Source organism: Rutilus rutilus, assembly GCF_951802725.1.
Source record: "Rutilus rutilus genome assembly, chromosome: 2".
Lineage (NCBI taxonomy): Eukaryota > Metazoa > Chordata > Actinopteri > Cypriniformes > Leuciscidae > Rutilus > Rutilus rutilus.
Window position 1 is genome coordinate 230894 of NC_140210.1, and position 16607 is coordinate 247500.

The 16607-nt window shown below is 44.2% G+C and overlaps 1 protein-coding gene across 3 annotated transcripts in view; it reads right to left on the minus strand.

Moving 5' to 3' along the window:
- Positions 1–1987: 1987 nt before the first annotated feature.
- Positions 1988–16607, minus strand: part of LOC311285964 (immunoglobulin like domain containing receptor 2) — a 24728-nt gene continuing 10108 nt past the window's right edge. Inside the window, exons 3-10 of one of the 3 annotated variants that reach the window (XM_084401882.1) lie at positions 16426–16545; positions 13238–13294; positions 12088–12234; positions 11322–11504; positions 10396–10515; positions 9702–9909; positions 8855–9599; positions 1988–3983 (exon numbers count right to left, since the gene is read on the minus strand). In XM_084401882.1, coding sequence (XP_084258008.1) covers positions 3948–3983; positions 8855–9599; positions 9702–9909; positions 10396–10515; positions 11322–11504; positions 12088–12234; positions 13238–13294; positions 16426–16545 — 1616 coding nt within the window. In that variant the 3' untranslated portion in view covers positions 1988–3947. The remainder of the gene's footprint in view (positions 3984–8854; positions 9600–9701; positions 9910–10395; positions 10516–11321; positions 11505–12087; positions 12235–13237; positions 13295–16425; positions 16546–16607) is intronic. The other 2 variants (XM_084401883.1, XM_084401884.1) reach the window with 2 other exon arrangements.

Here is a 16607-nt window from a genome sequence, read left to right on the forward strand (position 1 = left end):
AGTGGAAACAGCTCAGACTTACATTTTAGTCTAGGACTAGTCTTAAGCCCTGTCTGTGAAACCAGGGGCAAGAGCGTTAGATGAAGTCGACCTACAGTACAGTCAGTGAAAGCAAATCTGCAAATGCATCATATTTTTCTAAAGGACAGGCAATGATTTTCTTGCTACAGATGGCAGAAATAAGATGGCAGTCTCTTCTGTTTTTGTTGCAAAGATATATGTATCGTATATGTATATCGTTGTCGTCGCGCCCAGGCGCAGGTCCTTCATCAGATCTGGTGTGTGTGTGTGTGTGTGTGTGTCCAGGCGCAGGTCCTTCATCAGATCTGGAGTGTGTGTGTGTGTGTGTCCAGGCACAGGTCCTTCATCAGATCTGGAGTGTGTGTGTGTGTGTGTCCAGGCGCAGGTCCTTCATCAGATCTGGAGTGTGTGTGTGTGTGTGTCCAGGCGCAGGTCCTTCATCAGATATGGATACGGCCTGGATCCGGCGGACGTGAAAGTATCCTAATAAATAGTATGTTAATATCAACATAATATACAAACGCTATTATATGCTCTAGTTGCTGCTTGTTGGTGGTGTTAGTAAATGTGTTTTCTATGATTAGAGTCAGTGAGTCACCAGCAGATGGCGCCAGAGTCTCAGTGATGATCAGTCACATGATGCTCACTGCAGTCAGTGGGCGGGGCTTAACCTCAGGTTAGGGTGTGGCTGGACCTTAAAGATCCAGAGAGGGGGATCTGGAGGTCAAGCTCCTCCCACTAACCCTGCAGTGACCTCTGACCCTCAGATGAGTGGAGCGGTTCGTGACGCCTGGAGCTTCAGTGTCAGTCTATTCAAGTTAATAGTGTCAGTCGACAGACACAAGCTTGACACGTGAGTGGAAAAATATCCTTCAGTCTGTCAGTAATCTCACAGAGCATCAGAGCAGGTGTGATGTTAACTGTAACACACACACACACACACACACACACACACACGAGGCTGTGAGGGATAGAAGCACAGACTGTCTGAATGTCTTGTAGGCCTATTTTTTTTTTTTCACAGGAAATGTTTTGTAAAGATGACATTTAAATGTTTTGTTGGCAGAGCAAAGGCCTGGAAAGGTCAAAGTTGAACTGACTTGCAGAAAATCATCTCATTCTCTCCACATCAGGGAAAACTGGAGAACACACACACACACACACACACACACACACACACACACACACACACTTAAGGACGGGGATCTCGCACGTCCACAGCCTCTCAGCGGACAGACTGAATTAGCTCACTGTCATGCCACTCAGGAACATCCTCATGTGTGAAAATGACTCATTAATAAATTATTTTTTTTAGCAGTAGATTCAGAGGGTCTGTGCCGACTGACGGGAACACACTGATCCGGGAACACACTGATCCGGGAACACACTGATCCGGGAAAACACTGATACGGGAACACACTGATCCGGGAACACACTGATACGGGAACACACTGATACGGGAACACACTGTTGAAAGTTGAAACTGAAAGTTGTGTGTGAGTGCGTGTGTCTCTGAGAGTGAGTGTGTGAGCATTTGTGTGTGTGAGTGAGTGTGTGGGCGTGTGTGTCTGAGTGCGTGTGTGAGAGAGTGTGTGTGAGTGAGTGGGTGTGTGTGAGTGAGTGAGTGGGTGTGTGAGTGAGTGTGTGTGTGAGTGAGTGGGTGTGAGTGAGTGAGTGGGTGTGTGTGTGTGTGTGTGTGTGTGTGAGTGTGTGAGTGAGTGAGTGAGTGAGTGTGTGTGTGAGTGAGTGAGTGAGTGAGTGAGTGTGTAATGTTTCCATCTCTAAACTGAAGTGTTTGAGAGTGTCATTATTGTCTTAACAATGAACAAAGAGCCTCATGACACACACTTACACGGACACAAACAAACACACACACCACATCGTGTGTAAGAGTCGTAACGCTGTAGCAATAATGTGACGCTCCAGAAACAGAGCAAAACACTGAACAGAATGAGAGTTAGGAGTCAAGTGTTGGTCAGGTCTTTACTAAACGTCATTTGATGATGTATAATAACGTGAGTCTGCATTCAGCTGATACACACACTTAGGCAGAACACAGTAAACATATGAAAACATACAAAATGTAAACAAAGTTGCATAAAAATGATCTTCAATGTAATTATATTAACCATTTCCTCAAGTATTGGGATAAAATAATTTTTAGTTTGATACAGCGATAAAGATAAAGAATAGTGGAGTAATGCAGGCGAACACAGAGCCGTCAGTCTGAGAGTCACTGGCAGCATCTGATGAGGTCATCAGCCGGTGACGTCAGCATCTGATGAGGTCATCAGCCGGTGACGTCACGCGTCACACCGCAGCGCTCGACACCGGACCCTTCGGAGAACAATAGCTCTCGCTGAAGGAACCGGCTGTGTCCGCTGCACATTACACAGTGACGTCTGAGGGAATCCTGAACTATTGCTCAGTTCAGAAACCCAAAGGCACCTTCTCTCTGTACTTTACGCATGTTTACCTCAATAACTGAAGAGAAAAAAAGCCATTTATAGAAGTGTTATTGACATTATGCCATAGCTGCCTTGGTCGCTGTCTGCCATTGTCTATGATGCTTGCATATTAATAACAACAACCATTTAGTAATTAAAAAAAATTTCATTTCTATGAAATGTTTTGTTTTGCACAAATTCTTTGTTGTGAATTTTCTAGTAATCAAATGAAGACATAAAAACATGAATTTAATTGTTTTATATGAAATTAAACTTTTTTTGTCAAACAACATGCGGCACAACTGAGTTTTATACTGTTAAAATTACAATATAATAGAAAAAGTGATTATTCCTTAAAAATGTTTTTTTGATAATTTATTATTATTAGTGTTAGTATTATTATTAAATTGAGATATCTAAATTCTACTGTACAACAGTAATATATTATCAAGTTAAACCGAACTCTTATTTTGACGGGTTGCCGTGAAGACCTCTGAGTCTCCGTGTGTTAATGATATAACGAGAGTTTTTCTTAAATGAAACTGTAAAATACTGACGAACTTCAGTGACTCTCAGAGCGGCTCTGGAAATGAAGTTCATGCATTCATGTTCTTGTAATCCATTGATTTAATGTGAATCGCTACTCGGTAGTACTGACGTAATTCGGTCTGTGCCATTAAAAGTACCGTGTTCGGTACCCAACCCTATTACTCTTACTCTTACTGCTGTAGAAAGATATGGTAAAACTAGTATGAAGATTACTAGTAGGCTATGCGGTTCAGAAATCAGCATATATCATCCACACGTGAGCTTCAATGAACTCATTACAGTCATTATATGAAAGTCTTATCTCACATGATGAGTTTGGGTGATAATTCTACAGAACCACAGAAACCAAATGACTTCCTGTAATCTTGTTCTCAGTGTCTTTAAACAGATTTGCTCAGCTTTACATGAAAGTCAGTATCATCCCCTAAAATACACACATTATCATTTATTAACGTGAAAATCGCTTAATACTGATAAAAAAACGTGAGTATAACAAGATCTGCAATGATATTAATACCTTGTGCAAAAACAGCACAACATTTGTTAGCAAACAGCAGTTATGAATGTGTTTACTGATACATTGTGTCAGAATGTAGCAAAGTCATATTCCATTCATACAGAGCACTCTGAGATTATGAACATGTGTTAAATAAACGATATGATAACCTCATATATAACGTCCAGAAACACTTCATGTAAACGTCATCATTCCACTGTGAGGCAAATGTTTTTATCCAACACTAATCCACTTGAACGGTCAGGAAGAGTCTCGTCCAGTGAGTGTCTGTGGACCTCAGGAATGAACTCAGTTATTCAGACGAGCCTGTAAAACATATTTCAGACCCACAAACCTCGGTTCCATGGGCTGGTTCTCCGCGGGATCGTGAGCTGGGAGTGTTTTGTCCTTGTGTGTGTGTGTGTTTGAGGACATCAGACCTCGAGCGTGTGTCTGGTCAGCAGTGTGTTCTGGTCAGAGAGAGAGGACAGAGAGTGAGCGAACGAGCCGGTTGAGCTGGTCAGTTAGAGCGGGTTAGTCTCGTCTAGAGTGAGTCGCAGGTCAAGCGCTGTCAGTGATTATTCTGGAAATATATTAGGACCAGACATGTATGTTACATCACTCAGAAAAAGAAATACAAAATATAAATCAAAACTTGAAACGCTACATGATTCTCCAAGTTGCACTCAATAAGATTTCCATCTGTATTTATGCACACAAATGGAGCTTTTGCGGGTCTGATCGCCTACATGTTACTCTTGGATCTCATTTAATGAACATGAGAAGTTTGATGTTAGACGCAGTAAAACGCTACAGCTGCGTCTGTGTTTGTAAAAGCAAGAAAAGATGTCAGAGAAAGCCTCGTACAGTGGAGGCTAGAAACTGAAGGACGAGAGGGATGATCTCTGACACACACACACAGACTCTAAAAACACCACCTGTAATGTCTTTCACCAGGCTTGTCTTCATTTTTGCTTTACACATTTAATCAGTGTCATACCTTGACCTTTTTTATTTCTTTTTCAACATTTCTTAGTGCTTTGAGGGACCGTCTCTATCATTAGTTGTGTTAGAGTTTATAGCTGTGATCCAAACACATCTTGGGGAGGATTTAAGCAGCAAGCAGGCAGAGATATGATTGATTTTTTGACATTCTTGTTACCTGTGTACAGGTTATTTTCTGTTGTCAAATCGAGGTGCAAATCGAACCGTGATCGAAAGACCTAGGTCGGAATCAAACTGCGCACTTTGTTCATCAAAAAATGTCTACAAGAGATATGAATGAAATAAATGGTAAGGATGATGACTGGCAAGAGGAAATCTTATAGAGTGCTTCTCTGGTGAATGCATTTATTATGTTTTGGATTCTCTCTTTTCAAGGATCTTTCATTCTTGAGGTGTCTTTTTGAAATAAGAGTTTTTCCAATAATGTTACCAATTGTGTTTTAAGACTACATACTTTAAATCCTTGAAAACCTGTTCAAAAGCCTTTCTAAGGCATTGGATTCTGTGGAACCTTGGTGCTTTTCTTTCACTGCACCATCGCATGCATTTCCATGCGAGACAAACGCAGGTCCACAGATCCGAGGGTTTTATTCCCCTCTCAGTGGAACTGACACATATTACTACAGGTAACTCAGTCACACAGAGTCCTACAGGTAACTCAGTCACACGGAGTCCTACAGGTAACTCAGTCACAGGTAACTCAGTCACACGGAGTCCTACAGGTAACTCAGTCACACGGAGTCCTACAGGTAACTCAGTCACACGGAGTCCTACAGGTAACTCAGTCACAGGTAACTCAGTCACACGGAGTCCTACAGGTAACTCAGTCACACGGAGTCCTACAGGTAACTCAGTCACACGGAGTCCTACAGGTAACTCAGTCACACGGAGTCCTACAGGTAACTCAGTCACACGGAGTCCTACAGGTAACTCAGTCACACAGATTACTACAGGTAACTCAGTCACACGGAGTCCTACAGGTAACTCAGTCACACAGATTACTACAGGTAACTCAGTCACACGGAGTCCTACAGGTAACTCAGTCACACGGAGTCCTACAGGTAACTCAGTCACACGGAGTCCTACAGGTAACTCAGTCACACGGAGTCCTACAGGTAACTCAGAGGTAACTCAGTCACACAGAGTCCTACAGGTAACTCAGTCACTCAGATTACTACAGGTAACTCAGTCACACGGAGTCCTACAGGTAACTCAGAGGTAACTCAGTCACACAGAGTCCTACAGGTAACTCAGTCACTCAGATTACTACAGGTAACTCAGTCACACGGAGTCCTACAGGTAACTCAGTCACACGGAGTCCTACAGGTAACTCAGTCACACGGAGTCCTACAGGTAACTCAGTCACACGGAGTCCTACAGGTAACTCAGTCACACGGAGTCCTACAGGTAACTCAGTCACACGGAGTCCTACAGGTAACTCAGTCACACGGAGTCCTACAGGTAACTCAGTCACAGGTAACTCAGTCACACGGAGTCCTACAGGTAACTCAGTCACACGGAGTCCTACAGGTAACTCAGTCACACGGAGTCCTACAGGTAACTCAGTCACACGGAGTCCTACAGGTAACTCAGTCACACGGAGTCCTACAGGTAACTCAGTCACACGGAAGCCTACAGGTAACTCAGTCACACGGAAGCCTACAGGTAACTCAGTCACACGGAGTCCAACAGGTAACTCAGTCACACGGAGTCCAACAGGTAACTCAGTCACACGGAGTCCTACAGGTAACTCAGTCACACAGAGTCCTACAGGTAACTCAGTCACACGGAGTCCTACAGGTAACTCAGTCACACGGAGTCCTACAGGTAACTCAGTCACACGGAGTCCTACAGGTAACTCAGTCACACGGAAGCCTACAGGTAACTCAGTCACACGGAGTCCAACAGGTAACTCAGTCACACGGAGTCCTACAGGTAACTCAGTCACACGGAGTCCTACAGGTAACTCAGTCACACGGAGTCCTACAGGTAACTCAGAGGTAACTCAGTCACAAAGATTACTACAGGTAACTCAGTCACACGGAGTCCAACAGGTAACTCAGTCACACGGAGTCCAACAGGTAACTCAGTCACACAGATTACTACAGGTAACTCAGTCACACGGAGTCCTACAGGTAACTCAGTCACACGGAGTCCTACAGGTAACTCAGAGGTAACTCAGTCACAAAGATTACTACAGGTAACTCAGTCACACGGAGTCCTACAGGTAACTCAGAGGTAACTCAGTCACACAGAGTCCTACAGGTAACTCAGTCACACGGAGTCCTAGAGGTAACTCAGTCACACGGAGTCCTACAGGTAACTCAGTCACACGGAGGCCTACAGGTAACTCAGTCACACGGAGGCCTACAGGTAACTCAGTCACACGGAAGCCTACAGGTAACTCAGTCACACGGAGTCCTACAGGTAACTCAGTCACACGGAGTCCTACAGGTAACTCAGTCACACGGAGTCCTACAGGTAACTCAGTCACACAGAGTCCTACAGGTAACTCAGAGGTAACTCAGTCACACGGAGTCCTACAGGTAACTCAGAGGTAACTCAGTCACACAGAGTCCTACAGGTAACTCAGTCACACAGAGTCCTACAGGTAACTCAGTCACACAGAGTCCTACAGGTAACTCAGTCACACAGAGTCCTACAGGTAACTCAGTCACACAGAGTCCTACAGGTAACTCAGTCACACAGAGTCCTACAGGTAACTCAGTCACACAGAGTCCTACAGGTAACTCAGTCACACAGAGTCCTACAGGTAACTCAGTCACACGGAAGCCTACAGGTAACTCAGTCACACGGAGTCCAACAGGTAACTCAGTCACACGGAGTCCAACAGGTAACTCAGTCACACGGAGTCCTACAGGTAACTCAGTCACACGGAGTCCTACAGGTAACTCAGTCACACGGAGTCCTACAGGTAACTCAGTCACACGGAGTCCTACAGGTAACTCAGTCACACGGAGTCCTACAGGTAACTCAGTCACACGGAGTCCTACAGGTAACTCAGTCACACAGAGTCCTACAGGTAACTCAGAGGTAACTCAGTCACACGGAGTCCTACAGGTAACTCAGAGGTAACTCAGTCACACAGAGTCCTACAGGTAACTCAGTCACACAGAGTCCTACAGGTAACTCAGTCACACAGAGTCCTACAGGTAACTCAGTCACACAGAGTCCTACAGGTAACTCAGTCACACAGAGTCCTACAGGTAACTCAGTCACACAGAGTCCTACAGGTAACTCAGTCACACAGAGTCCTACAGGTAACTCAGTCACACGGAAGCCTACAGGTAACTCAGTCACACGGAGTCCAACAGGTAACTCAGTCACACGGAGTCCAACAGGTAACTCAGTCACACAGAGTCCTACAGGTAACTCAGTCACACGGAAGCCTACAGGTAACTCAGTCACACGGAGTCCAACAGGTAACTCAGTCACACAGAGTCCAACAGGTAACTCAGTCACACGGAGTCCAACAGGTAACTCAGTCAAACGGAATCCAACAGGTAACTCAGAGGTAACTCAGTCACACAGAGTACTACAGGTAACTCAGTCACACGGAGTAATACAGGTAACTCAGAGGTAACTCAGTCACACAGAGTCCTACAGGTAACTCAGTCACACGGAGTCCTACAGGTAACTCAGTCACTCAGAGTCCTACAGGTAACTCAGTCACACAGAGTCCTACAGGTAACTCAGTCACACGGAGTCCTACAGGTAACTCAGTCACACAGAGTCCTACAGGTAACTCAGTCACTCAGAGGTAACTCAGTCACACAGAGTCCTACAGGTAACTCAGTCACACGGAGTCCTACAGGTAACTCAGTCACACAGAGTCCTACAGGTAACTCAGTCACACAGAGTCCTACAGGTAACTCAGTCACACAGAGTCCTACAGGTAACTCAGTCACACAGTGTCCTACAGGTAACTCAGTCACACAGAGTCCTACAGGTAACTCAGTCACACAGAGTCCTACAGGTAACTCAGAGGTAACTCAGTTTCACAGATTCCTACAGGTAACTCAGTCACACAGAGTCCTACAGGTAACTCAGAGGTAACTCAGTTACACAGATTCCTACAGGTAACTCAGTCACACGGAGTCCTACAGGTAACTCAGTCACACGGAGTCCTACAGGTAACTCAGTCACACAGAGTCCTACAGGTAACTCAGTCACACAGAGTCCTACAGGTAACTCAGTCACACAAAGTCCTACAGGTAACTCAGAGGTAACTCAGTTACACGGAGTCCTACAGGTAACTCAGTCACACAGAGTCCTACAGGTAACTCAGTCACACAGAGTCCTACAGATAACTCACCACTCTCCTCTGCCCATGACCGGAGCGCTGTTGTCCGATCTCGGCTCCTCGGGAACGCTCCAGCTCCAGCTCCTTCTCTGTGTAGGGAGGCAGGGATTCACTATCCTCTGCCGGTCTCTGGCGAGGGGACTGGTTGCTCGAGGACCTGCTGTGGAAACGCTCACTGTTTTTCTTGGAGCTGTTTTTGGAAGGCGTGTCCGAGTCCTCTTCAGTCCGGCCCGCTTTTGAAGAGCCACTCTTCCCAGCTTTAGCTTTACGCTCCAATAAACTGTTGAGAAGGGTATCATCGTAGTCTCTTCTGCTCCCGGTACCGCTGGAATCTCTCTGATCCCGTGGATCCCGTTGGGGTTGATCATTGTCCCGCACGTCCCGCCTTATCCCAGGCAGTGGCGGAGGGCTGGGCAGGCGTCTCGCTGGACTGGCCTTTGGAGAGTAACGTTTGGAAGAATAAAATGGATACCGATCCCGTTCCAGCTCCCGTTCTCGCTCTCTCTCCCTCTCGCGCTCTCGCTCTCTCTCCCTCTCGCGCTCTCGCTCTCTCTCCCTCTCGTGCTCCCGCTCTCGCTCTCTTTCCCTTTCGCGCTCCCGTTCGTGTGTTCTGTAGTCATCCTCCCGGTTTCCAAGCTCTCCGTGACGTCCTCGCTGCATATATGTCATTGCAAACTCCTCGAGCTCATCCAGAGATCCGGTCCGTCCGTGATCCAGGAAAGTCTTTCTCTGCAGGTGCTCGGAGCGAGGGTTCCACCTGGAAAGATTGATTTATGAATTCAAATCTGTCAAAACTATTAAACTAATCAGTGTGTATTCAGTGAAGAGAGGAATCTACTACACCTCATCCTTCCATTACCTGCGGTTGTCATCCGGAACACGGTTTCTATGCTGTGGCTGTCGTGTGTATCGTCCCTCATGAATGGGAGATAAATCTGTGGTCCGGAGGTCAGAGGGGTCATCAAGATCAGGGATGACTGGCAGAGCCTTTTTTTGTACTTGTCGATAGGTTTGATGGAAGTCCGTTTCTGCATCATGTAATGAACTCAGCTCGGACATACCGCAAGCTGCAGATAAGCAGAAATCAGCAAAGGCGTCAACCTCTTTTTACTCTGTGTAAATTCTTACCACAATTATTTGACATTAGAATATCTGAACTTGTTCTTTTAACTCTTATCCTCATTTATTCCAAGAACATTAAGCATAATTTACAGTACTAAATGAAAGAATGTAAAAAAAAAAAAAAGAAGTGAAGAATGAAGGGCTAAAAGACCACAAGGAATGCAGAGACAAACATGCAGCTCTTCAGGCAGGAAAATAGAGAAGAGGAGATGGAAGACATGTGGAGTGCGTGCGTGCAGTGGATCAACCACTGTGAAATGCGCAGTGGGATCATGCAGTGGATTGTGAGCAGTGGATCATGCAGTGGATCATGTAGTGGGTGGCGTGCAGTGAATGGTGCAGTGGATCGTGCAGTGGTCATGTCCAGTGAGTGTGTGCAGTGGATTGCGTGCAGTGGTCATGTGGCGTCTGGAATGGCGTTTGACTCTTACAGTCTCGGCTGCTGCTAAGCGTCTGTGACGGGTTGAACTGAGCGAGCTGCTTCTCCACGAACTGCAGCACCTTCAGAGAGCTCTGATCTGACGCAGACTGCAGATGGAAACCACTCCGCACTACAGAAGATACATCATGTGTGTGTGTTGTAAGAATATTGTTTTTGGTAACTCTGGGAAACAGACTCAGGCCATTTTAAAACAGTCCTGTCCTGTTTTCTGATGAGAAACTATTTTTTGCAAGCAAAATATAAACCATTAATATATATTTTATACTATAGCAGGTTTTTTTAGTGCCCCATTCTTTTGTGGGCTTATAGAATCTGCTCCTTGTGAGAATATGTGGACTAATATTGAATGTTAAATCATAATATTATTTCAGGAGTTCGTATGTTAATATAATACTTAAATAGAGATGAAAGTAAACTAATTTAGCCCGCGGTCCATAATAGAGAGCTTGAGGTTGTGACTCGATCTGAGCCTAAACTGAGCGAGGAGGAGCAGGAATGCAATTGAAAGAGTGAGACTAAGCAGCACATTTAATATTTGCTTACTCTAGCATTGTGATCAGTTGAATTACTAAATAACATTTATAACTTTATTTGACCTGTATGCATTTAATATGACACGTGGTGCATTTGCAAGTGCAATCTCTATTATCGCAGTGTGAAGGGAATGCTTGAGTCTGTATCACTTTAACTTGAAATGTTTGAATGTTTGGATTTCAGAAGTGTGTTCGGTTCATTTTGAGTTATTGAAACCTCCCAGATTCTGAACTCTTCTGTGGTAAAGCTCTGAAATACCGCTGTGGTCAGAACTATTTAATAACGTATCAATCATGCTGTGGTTTGGAGCGTCTAACACTGTCACAAACAGACTTTCACCAGCAGCTCAGTTTCAGTGAACATGTTTACTCCAGTGCTCACCTGACGAGCCGTTGTGCTCCAGCGATGGTGCGGTGGACAGGTGTGGGTCGATGGACAGGTGTGGGTCGATGAGGGAGGGCGGGGCGATGGGCACCATGGTGGGCATCCCAGCTATGTAGTATGGAGGGAACATGGGCACTGGGGTGGGCACTGCTGTCTTGATCCCCTTTCCTGCTTCATACACTATTGGAGAGAAAGACCAAAGTCATGTAGCACGGCAACCCGGCTATCGGCTATTTGAAAGAGTTAATTTACCCAGTTCATGTGCAATGCAATACTAATATGCAAAATATGCTAAGCCGTAAACTCATCTTCTGTGGTCTGTTTTCTCTTTCAAGTCAACTACTGTAATGGAGGAGCAAATGTTTACAGAGAATCTTGCTGTAAAGTTAGTTGAAGTTCTGACATGTTTTTGTTACAGTATCATTGAGTACTGAAGTACTGAGGTTTGTCAAGTGGTGTTCATTACACAGTCAGATGATGTCCAACTCCCCCTCTCTGGACTAATGGGTGGAGCTTGACCTAATTAGGTTTAGGAATAGGCTGTGGCTGGATGTCAGGCTCCACCCACTGCCTCTCAGGTTTGTGCCAAATCATAGTAATGCAAGAACATGAGTTAATATGTGTTTGTATACTTGTGTTGAGTGTTTTGATCTTGATCTTGATTGTTTGACCTGCACTGGTGTGTTTGTATGCTTGTGTAGTGCGTTTTGATCTTGATCTTGATTGTTTGACCTGGACTGGTGTGTGTGTGTGTGGTACTCACGGTGTCGAGGGCAGCAGCAGGTCTCTGGGCAGCAGCAGCATCTCACGTAACAGCAGCAGGAATGAGGGCAACACTGACACCAGCAAACTCCCACCAACAGAATGACCAGAGCACTGCCCACGACCACAGCGCTCACAAACAGCCACTCTAGCAGAGAGAACAGGGTTCATCATCATCATCATCATCATCACTGCTGTGTTCAATGGATGGATGGATGGAAAGTGGATGGATGGATGAATGGATGAATGGATGGATGGATGGATGGATGGATGGATGGATGGATGGATGGATAGTGGATGGATGGATGGATGGATGGATGGATGGATGGATGGATGGATGGATAGTGGATGGATGGATGGATGGACCTTTTCCAGGTAAAAGCAGGATAAGCAAGAGAACTGGGCTGAGGATCTCAATGAGGAATGTGTTCCACAAACACTCCAAATAAATCCCTCCATGAAGGAATGACACAAACACATTTACAGCCCAAGTGTGTCTGGTTTTCATAAGGAACTCATTCATCATGATTTCGACAAAAAGATTTACAATATGTGAAATGCAGTAACAGAGTTCAAACTAATTAAAACCTCATGTAAAGCCACAAAAGCACTTTCTCAAACAGTTAAACTATGCACTAACATGTGAACTCTTCCTACTGACCTCGAGTGCTAATGAGGAACGAGATCAGATACAGACTCCGGAAGTGAACAAACTCACAAACAACCCAAAGTCTCTCTGAACACACACACTCTCAGGGAACGCTGAGCTTTGAGAAGGTTACGGCTGAACTACCAGAAGTACTATTTGTGCCAAAAGGGGTTATAAAATAATCCAATTAAATAATATGAGCGTCTCACTGATCAGAAGTTCAGTATCTGTGATTTTAAGACCTACCCGTCACAGAAAACTTTCACATTTCCAAAAGCTGCTCGGACCCGAACGAGGCCTTCGGTTGACCATCAGTGATCGGAGTTATTCAGACGCTATCACATGATCTCTTGCAGCGTACAGACACAACAGCAGGTTTGTTAGTGTAATGTTTTACAGTTGATTATCAGGAAATGACATCACAGGGGAATTAAAGAATTAGAAACAGGAAGTGAGGCGGCTCGGACAGGAAACAGACGAGTGTGCGTTTGGGAGCTCGTACCTGGAACGATCTCCACATTAAAGCCAGGCAGAAGATCATCGGCCAAAACGGTCTGACCTGGAGAGACAGATGAGACGGAGAGAGAGAAACAGAAAAGGTAGAGAGAGAGAGAAACAGATGAGAGACAGAGAGAGATTGAGAGAGAGAAGTAGAGAGACATAGAGAGAGAGGTAGACACAGAGAGAGAGAGGTAGAGAGATGGAGAGAGAAAGATTTAGAAAGAGAGAGAGAGAGAGAGAGAGAGAGAGATGGAGGTTAAGCAGAGCGCCAGAGCTGAGAAAGAGGAATCATGTGTTGATTTCATGCAAACAGAGAGAAGTTCATGTGAAATGTGTGTGAGCAGAAACATGAAGGATTGAAAGATTCATCCCAAAACTCTCTTCTGGTTTCCGGTTCTTCCATGATCGTCTGTGGGGTTTCAGAGCTTCAGTAAAGCTTGCTTTAGTTTGGTTAACTTATTTTCTTCAAATTATGAATCCAAATAAATCCAAAATCCTTTCCGTCAGCTAGAACTGATTCTCAAAAATGTCTCTCGATTCTTCCCTCAAACCGTCAAAACCAGTCGATACTCGTTCCAGCCGCACACTTTGCTATTTCCCTCACAGCTGCACTTGATCCCTCATCTAACGAACTCTACTGTAATCTAACGACGGTTCTCTGATCAGGAAACAGGAACGACCCCCTGTGTTGCTCGAGGCTTAAACTGCATTCCTTGAGGAATTCTGTCTGCATTCTGGATCTGTGTCCCAGCGAGACTCACTGCTGGATTTAGGGAACGCACTGGACCCCAGTCAACTTCACTGTATGGAAAGAAACAAAAGCGAAACAGAAGTTGTGTCCCAAATGACGCACTATAAACTATACACTCAAGTGTGTAGTGTATGAACGTTACGTTTCGTCTGATGACAGTCCAGTGAAGGACGAGTCCAACATTACACACTTCATTTTCTTGGTTAATTAATTATCCAGGTATTGAAAGTGCACTTTATCCTATGTGGAATTTTCAGTGTGAACACATGCACCGATCGCACTATTTACACTACAAACGTCATAGAATAGAGCTAAAGTCTGTGAACTGGGACGCACAGAGATAGTGTTCCACAGAAGAAAGAATGTCAAACCGGTTTGGAATGACGCGAGTGTAAATGATCATCCGGTCTCGTTCACGCAGACTGATGTCTGGCTGGTTGAGGTGGCGAGAATATGCATTATTTTGATGATTAAGCACATCCGGTCAAGTACTGAAGAAGTATTATTATTGTACTTCATATAAGTAATGAGAACTTTCATTAAATTACTGTAATGATCTTTCACTGCTGCTTTTTTTGATTGACATCACTAATGTTTGTCCAGTTTGCTTCTTTAAGATTTCAAGGCAGCTCCGCTTCATTGAGCCATTTCTCTCTCTGATTCTCTCTGTGTCTCCATTCACATCTGCACAAAGAGTGTTTACGTCACGCTGCACAGCTGGATGCGGCACTGTTGCCATGGCAGCACATGATTCTGTGGTCAAATATATATATATATATATATATATACAGTATATATTGTTTTTTTGCATTTAAGAAATGTATACATTTATCAATAACTACAAATGCATTGACTTTTTTTTTATTTTCATTTAAAAACCTTTAATCTATTATTTAATACATGTATTTTTATTTAAAGTTTATAATCACTTATATCTGACCTCCTAAGGTGGATGAACAACATGTTCTGCAAACATGCAACAACACAATGACTTCATTTCTTCACTCAAGACACTAAACGCGTGACAAAATGAGCTGAAGCGTTCAAGCAAATCTCTGCGATCTGAAGCTGAGAGCAGAGAGAGAGAGACAGAGAGAGAGACACAGCAGAGAGAGAGCAGAGAGACAGAGAGAGAGACAGAGAGAGAGACAGAGAGAGAGACAGAGAGAGAGACACACACAGAGCGGCGAATGTTCGGGTCATCGACAGCCTTTTCATGTTCATCCCATATTTCACACAGTCTGAGAGACTGCAAACACATCAAAGCCATCTCAGACCTTCAGGAGCATTTTATGATCAACACTGTCTAACATGATGAAATATTGATTCTTACTGAACGTCTAAACTGCTGACCTCTTGCTGTAGAAAACATGAACCCTGAGTGTGATTGTGAACATGATCGAACTCAGTCCCGCACAAACCTCAGGACGAGCCTCCAGCACTAAAGGTCGGGATTAAGGCGACTCATTTCCTGTTGTGAATGTGTTAGTTTCCTGTGAGTGTGTGTAATGTAGCGTGTAGTGTAGTGTGTAGTATGTAGTGTAGTGTACTGTGTACTTTGTAGTGTGAAGTGTAATAAAGTCTAGTGTAGTGTACTGTGTAGTGTGTAGTGTAATAAAGTGTAGTGTGAAGTGTAGTGTAGTGTGTAGTGTAGTTTGTAGTGTAGTGTACTGTGTAGTGTGTAGTGTAATAAAGTGTAGTGTGAAGTGTAGTGTAGTGTGTAGTGTAGTGTACTGTGTAGTGTAATAAAGTGTAGTGTGAAGTGTAGTGTAGTGTAGTTTGTAGTGTAGTGTAGTGTGTAGTGTGTAGTGTAATAAAGTGTAGTGTGAAGTGTAGTGTAGTGTAGTTTGTAGTGTAGTGTACTGTGTAGTGTGTAGTGTAATAAAGTGTAGTGTAATGCGTAGTGTAGTTTGTAGTGAGTGTAGTGTAGTGTAGCGTGTAGTGTAGTAAAGTGTAGTGTAGTGTGTAGTGTAATGTAGTGTAGTGTACTGTGTAGTGTGAAGTGTAATAAAGTGTAGTGTGAAGTGTAGTGTAGTGTGTAGTGTAATGTAGTGTAGTGTACTGTGTAGTGTGAAGTGTAATAAAGTGTAGTGTGAAGTGTAGTGTAGTGTGTAGTGTAGTTTGTAGTGTAGTGTACTGTGTAGTGTGAAGTGTAATAAAGTGTAGTGTGAAGTGTAGTGTAGTGTAGTTTGTAGTGTAGTGTACTGTGTAGTGTAATAAAGTGTAGTGTAGTGCGTAGTGTAGTGTGTAGTGTAATGTAGTGCGTAGTGTAGTGTGTAGTGTAATGTAGTGCGTAGTGTAGTGTGTAGTGTAATATAGTGTAGTGTAGTTTGTAGTGTAGTGTACTGTGTACTTTGTAGTGTGTAGTGTAATATAGTGTAGTGTAGTGTGTAGTGTAATATAGTGTAGTGTAGTGTAGTGTAGTGTTGTGCGCTCACCCAACACAAGCAGCTCCACATGCGCTTCATTCTGACCCTCCAGATCGTCAGAGATAACCACTTTACAGAAGTAAACGCCACTGTCGCCCCACTGGAGCTCACCGATGCGCAGATCAGCCTCTGAGAGATAGACAGTCAGACAGACACACAGTCAGACAGACAGACAGACACAGTCAGACATA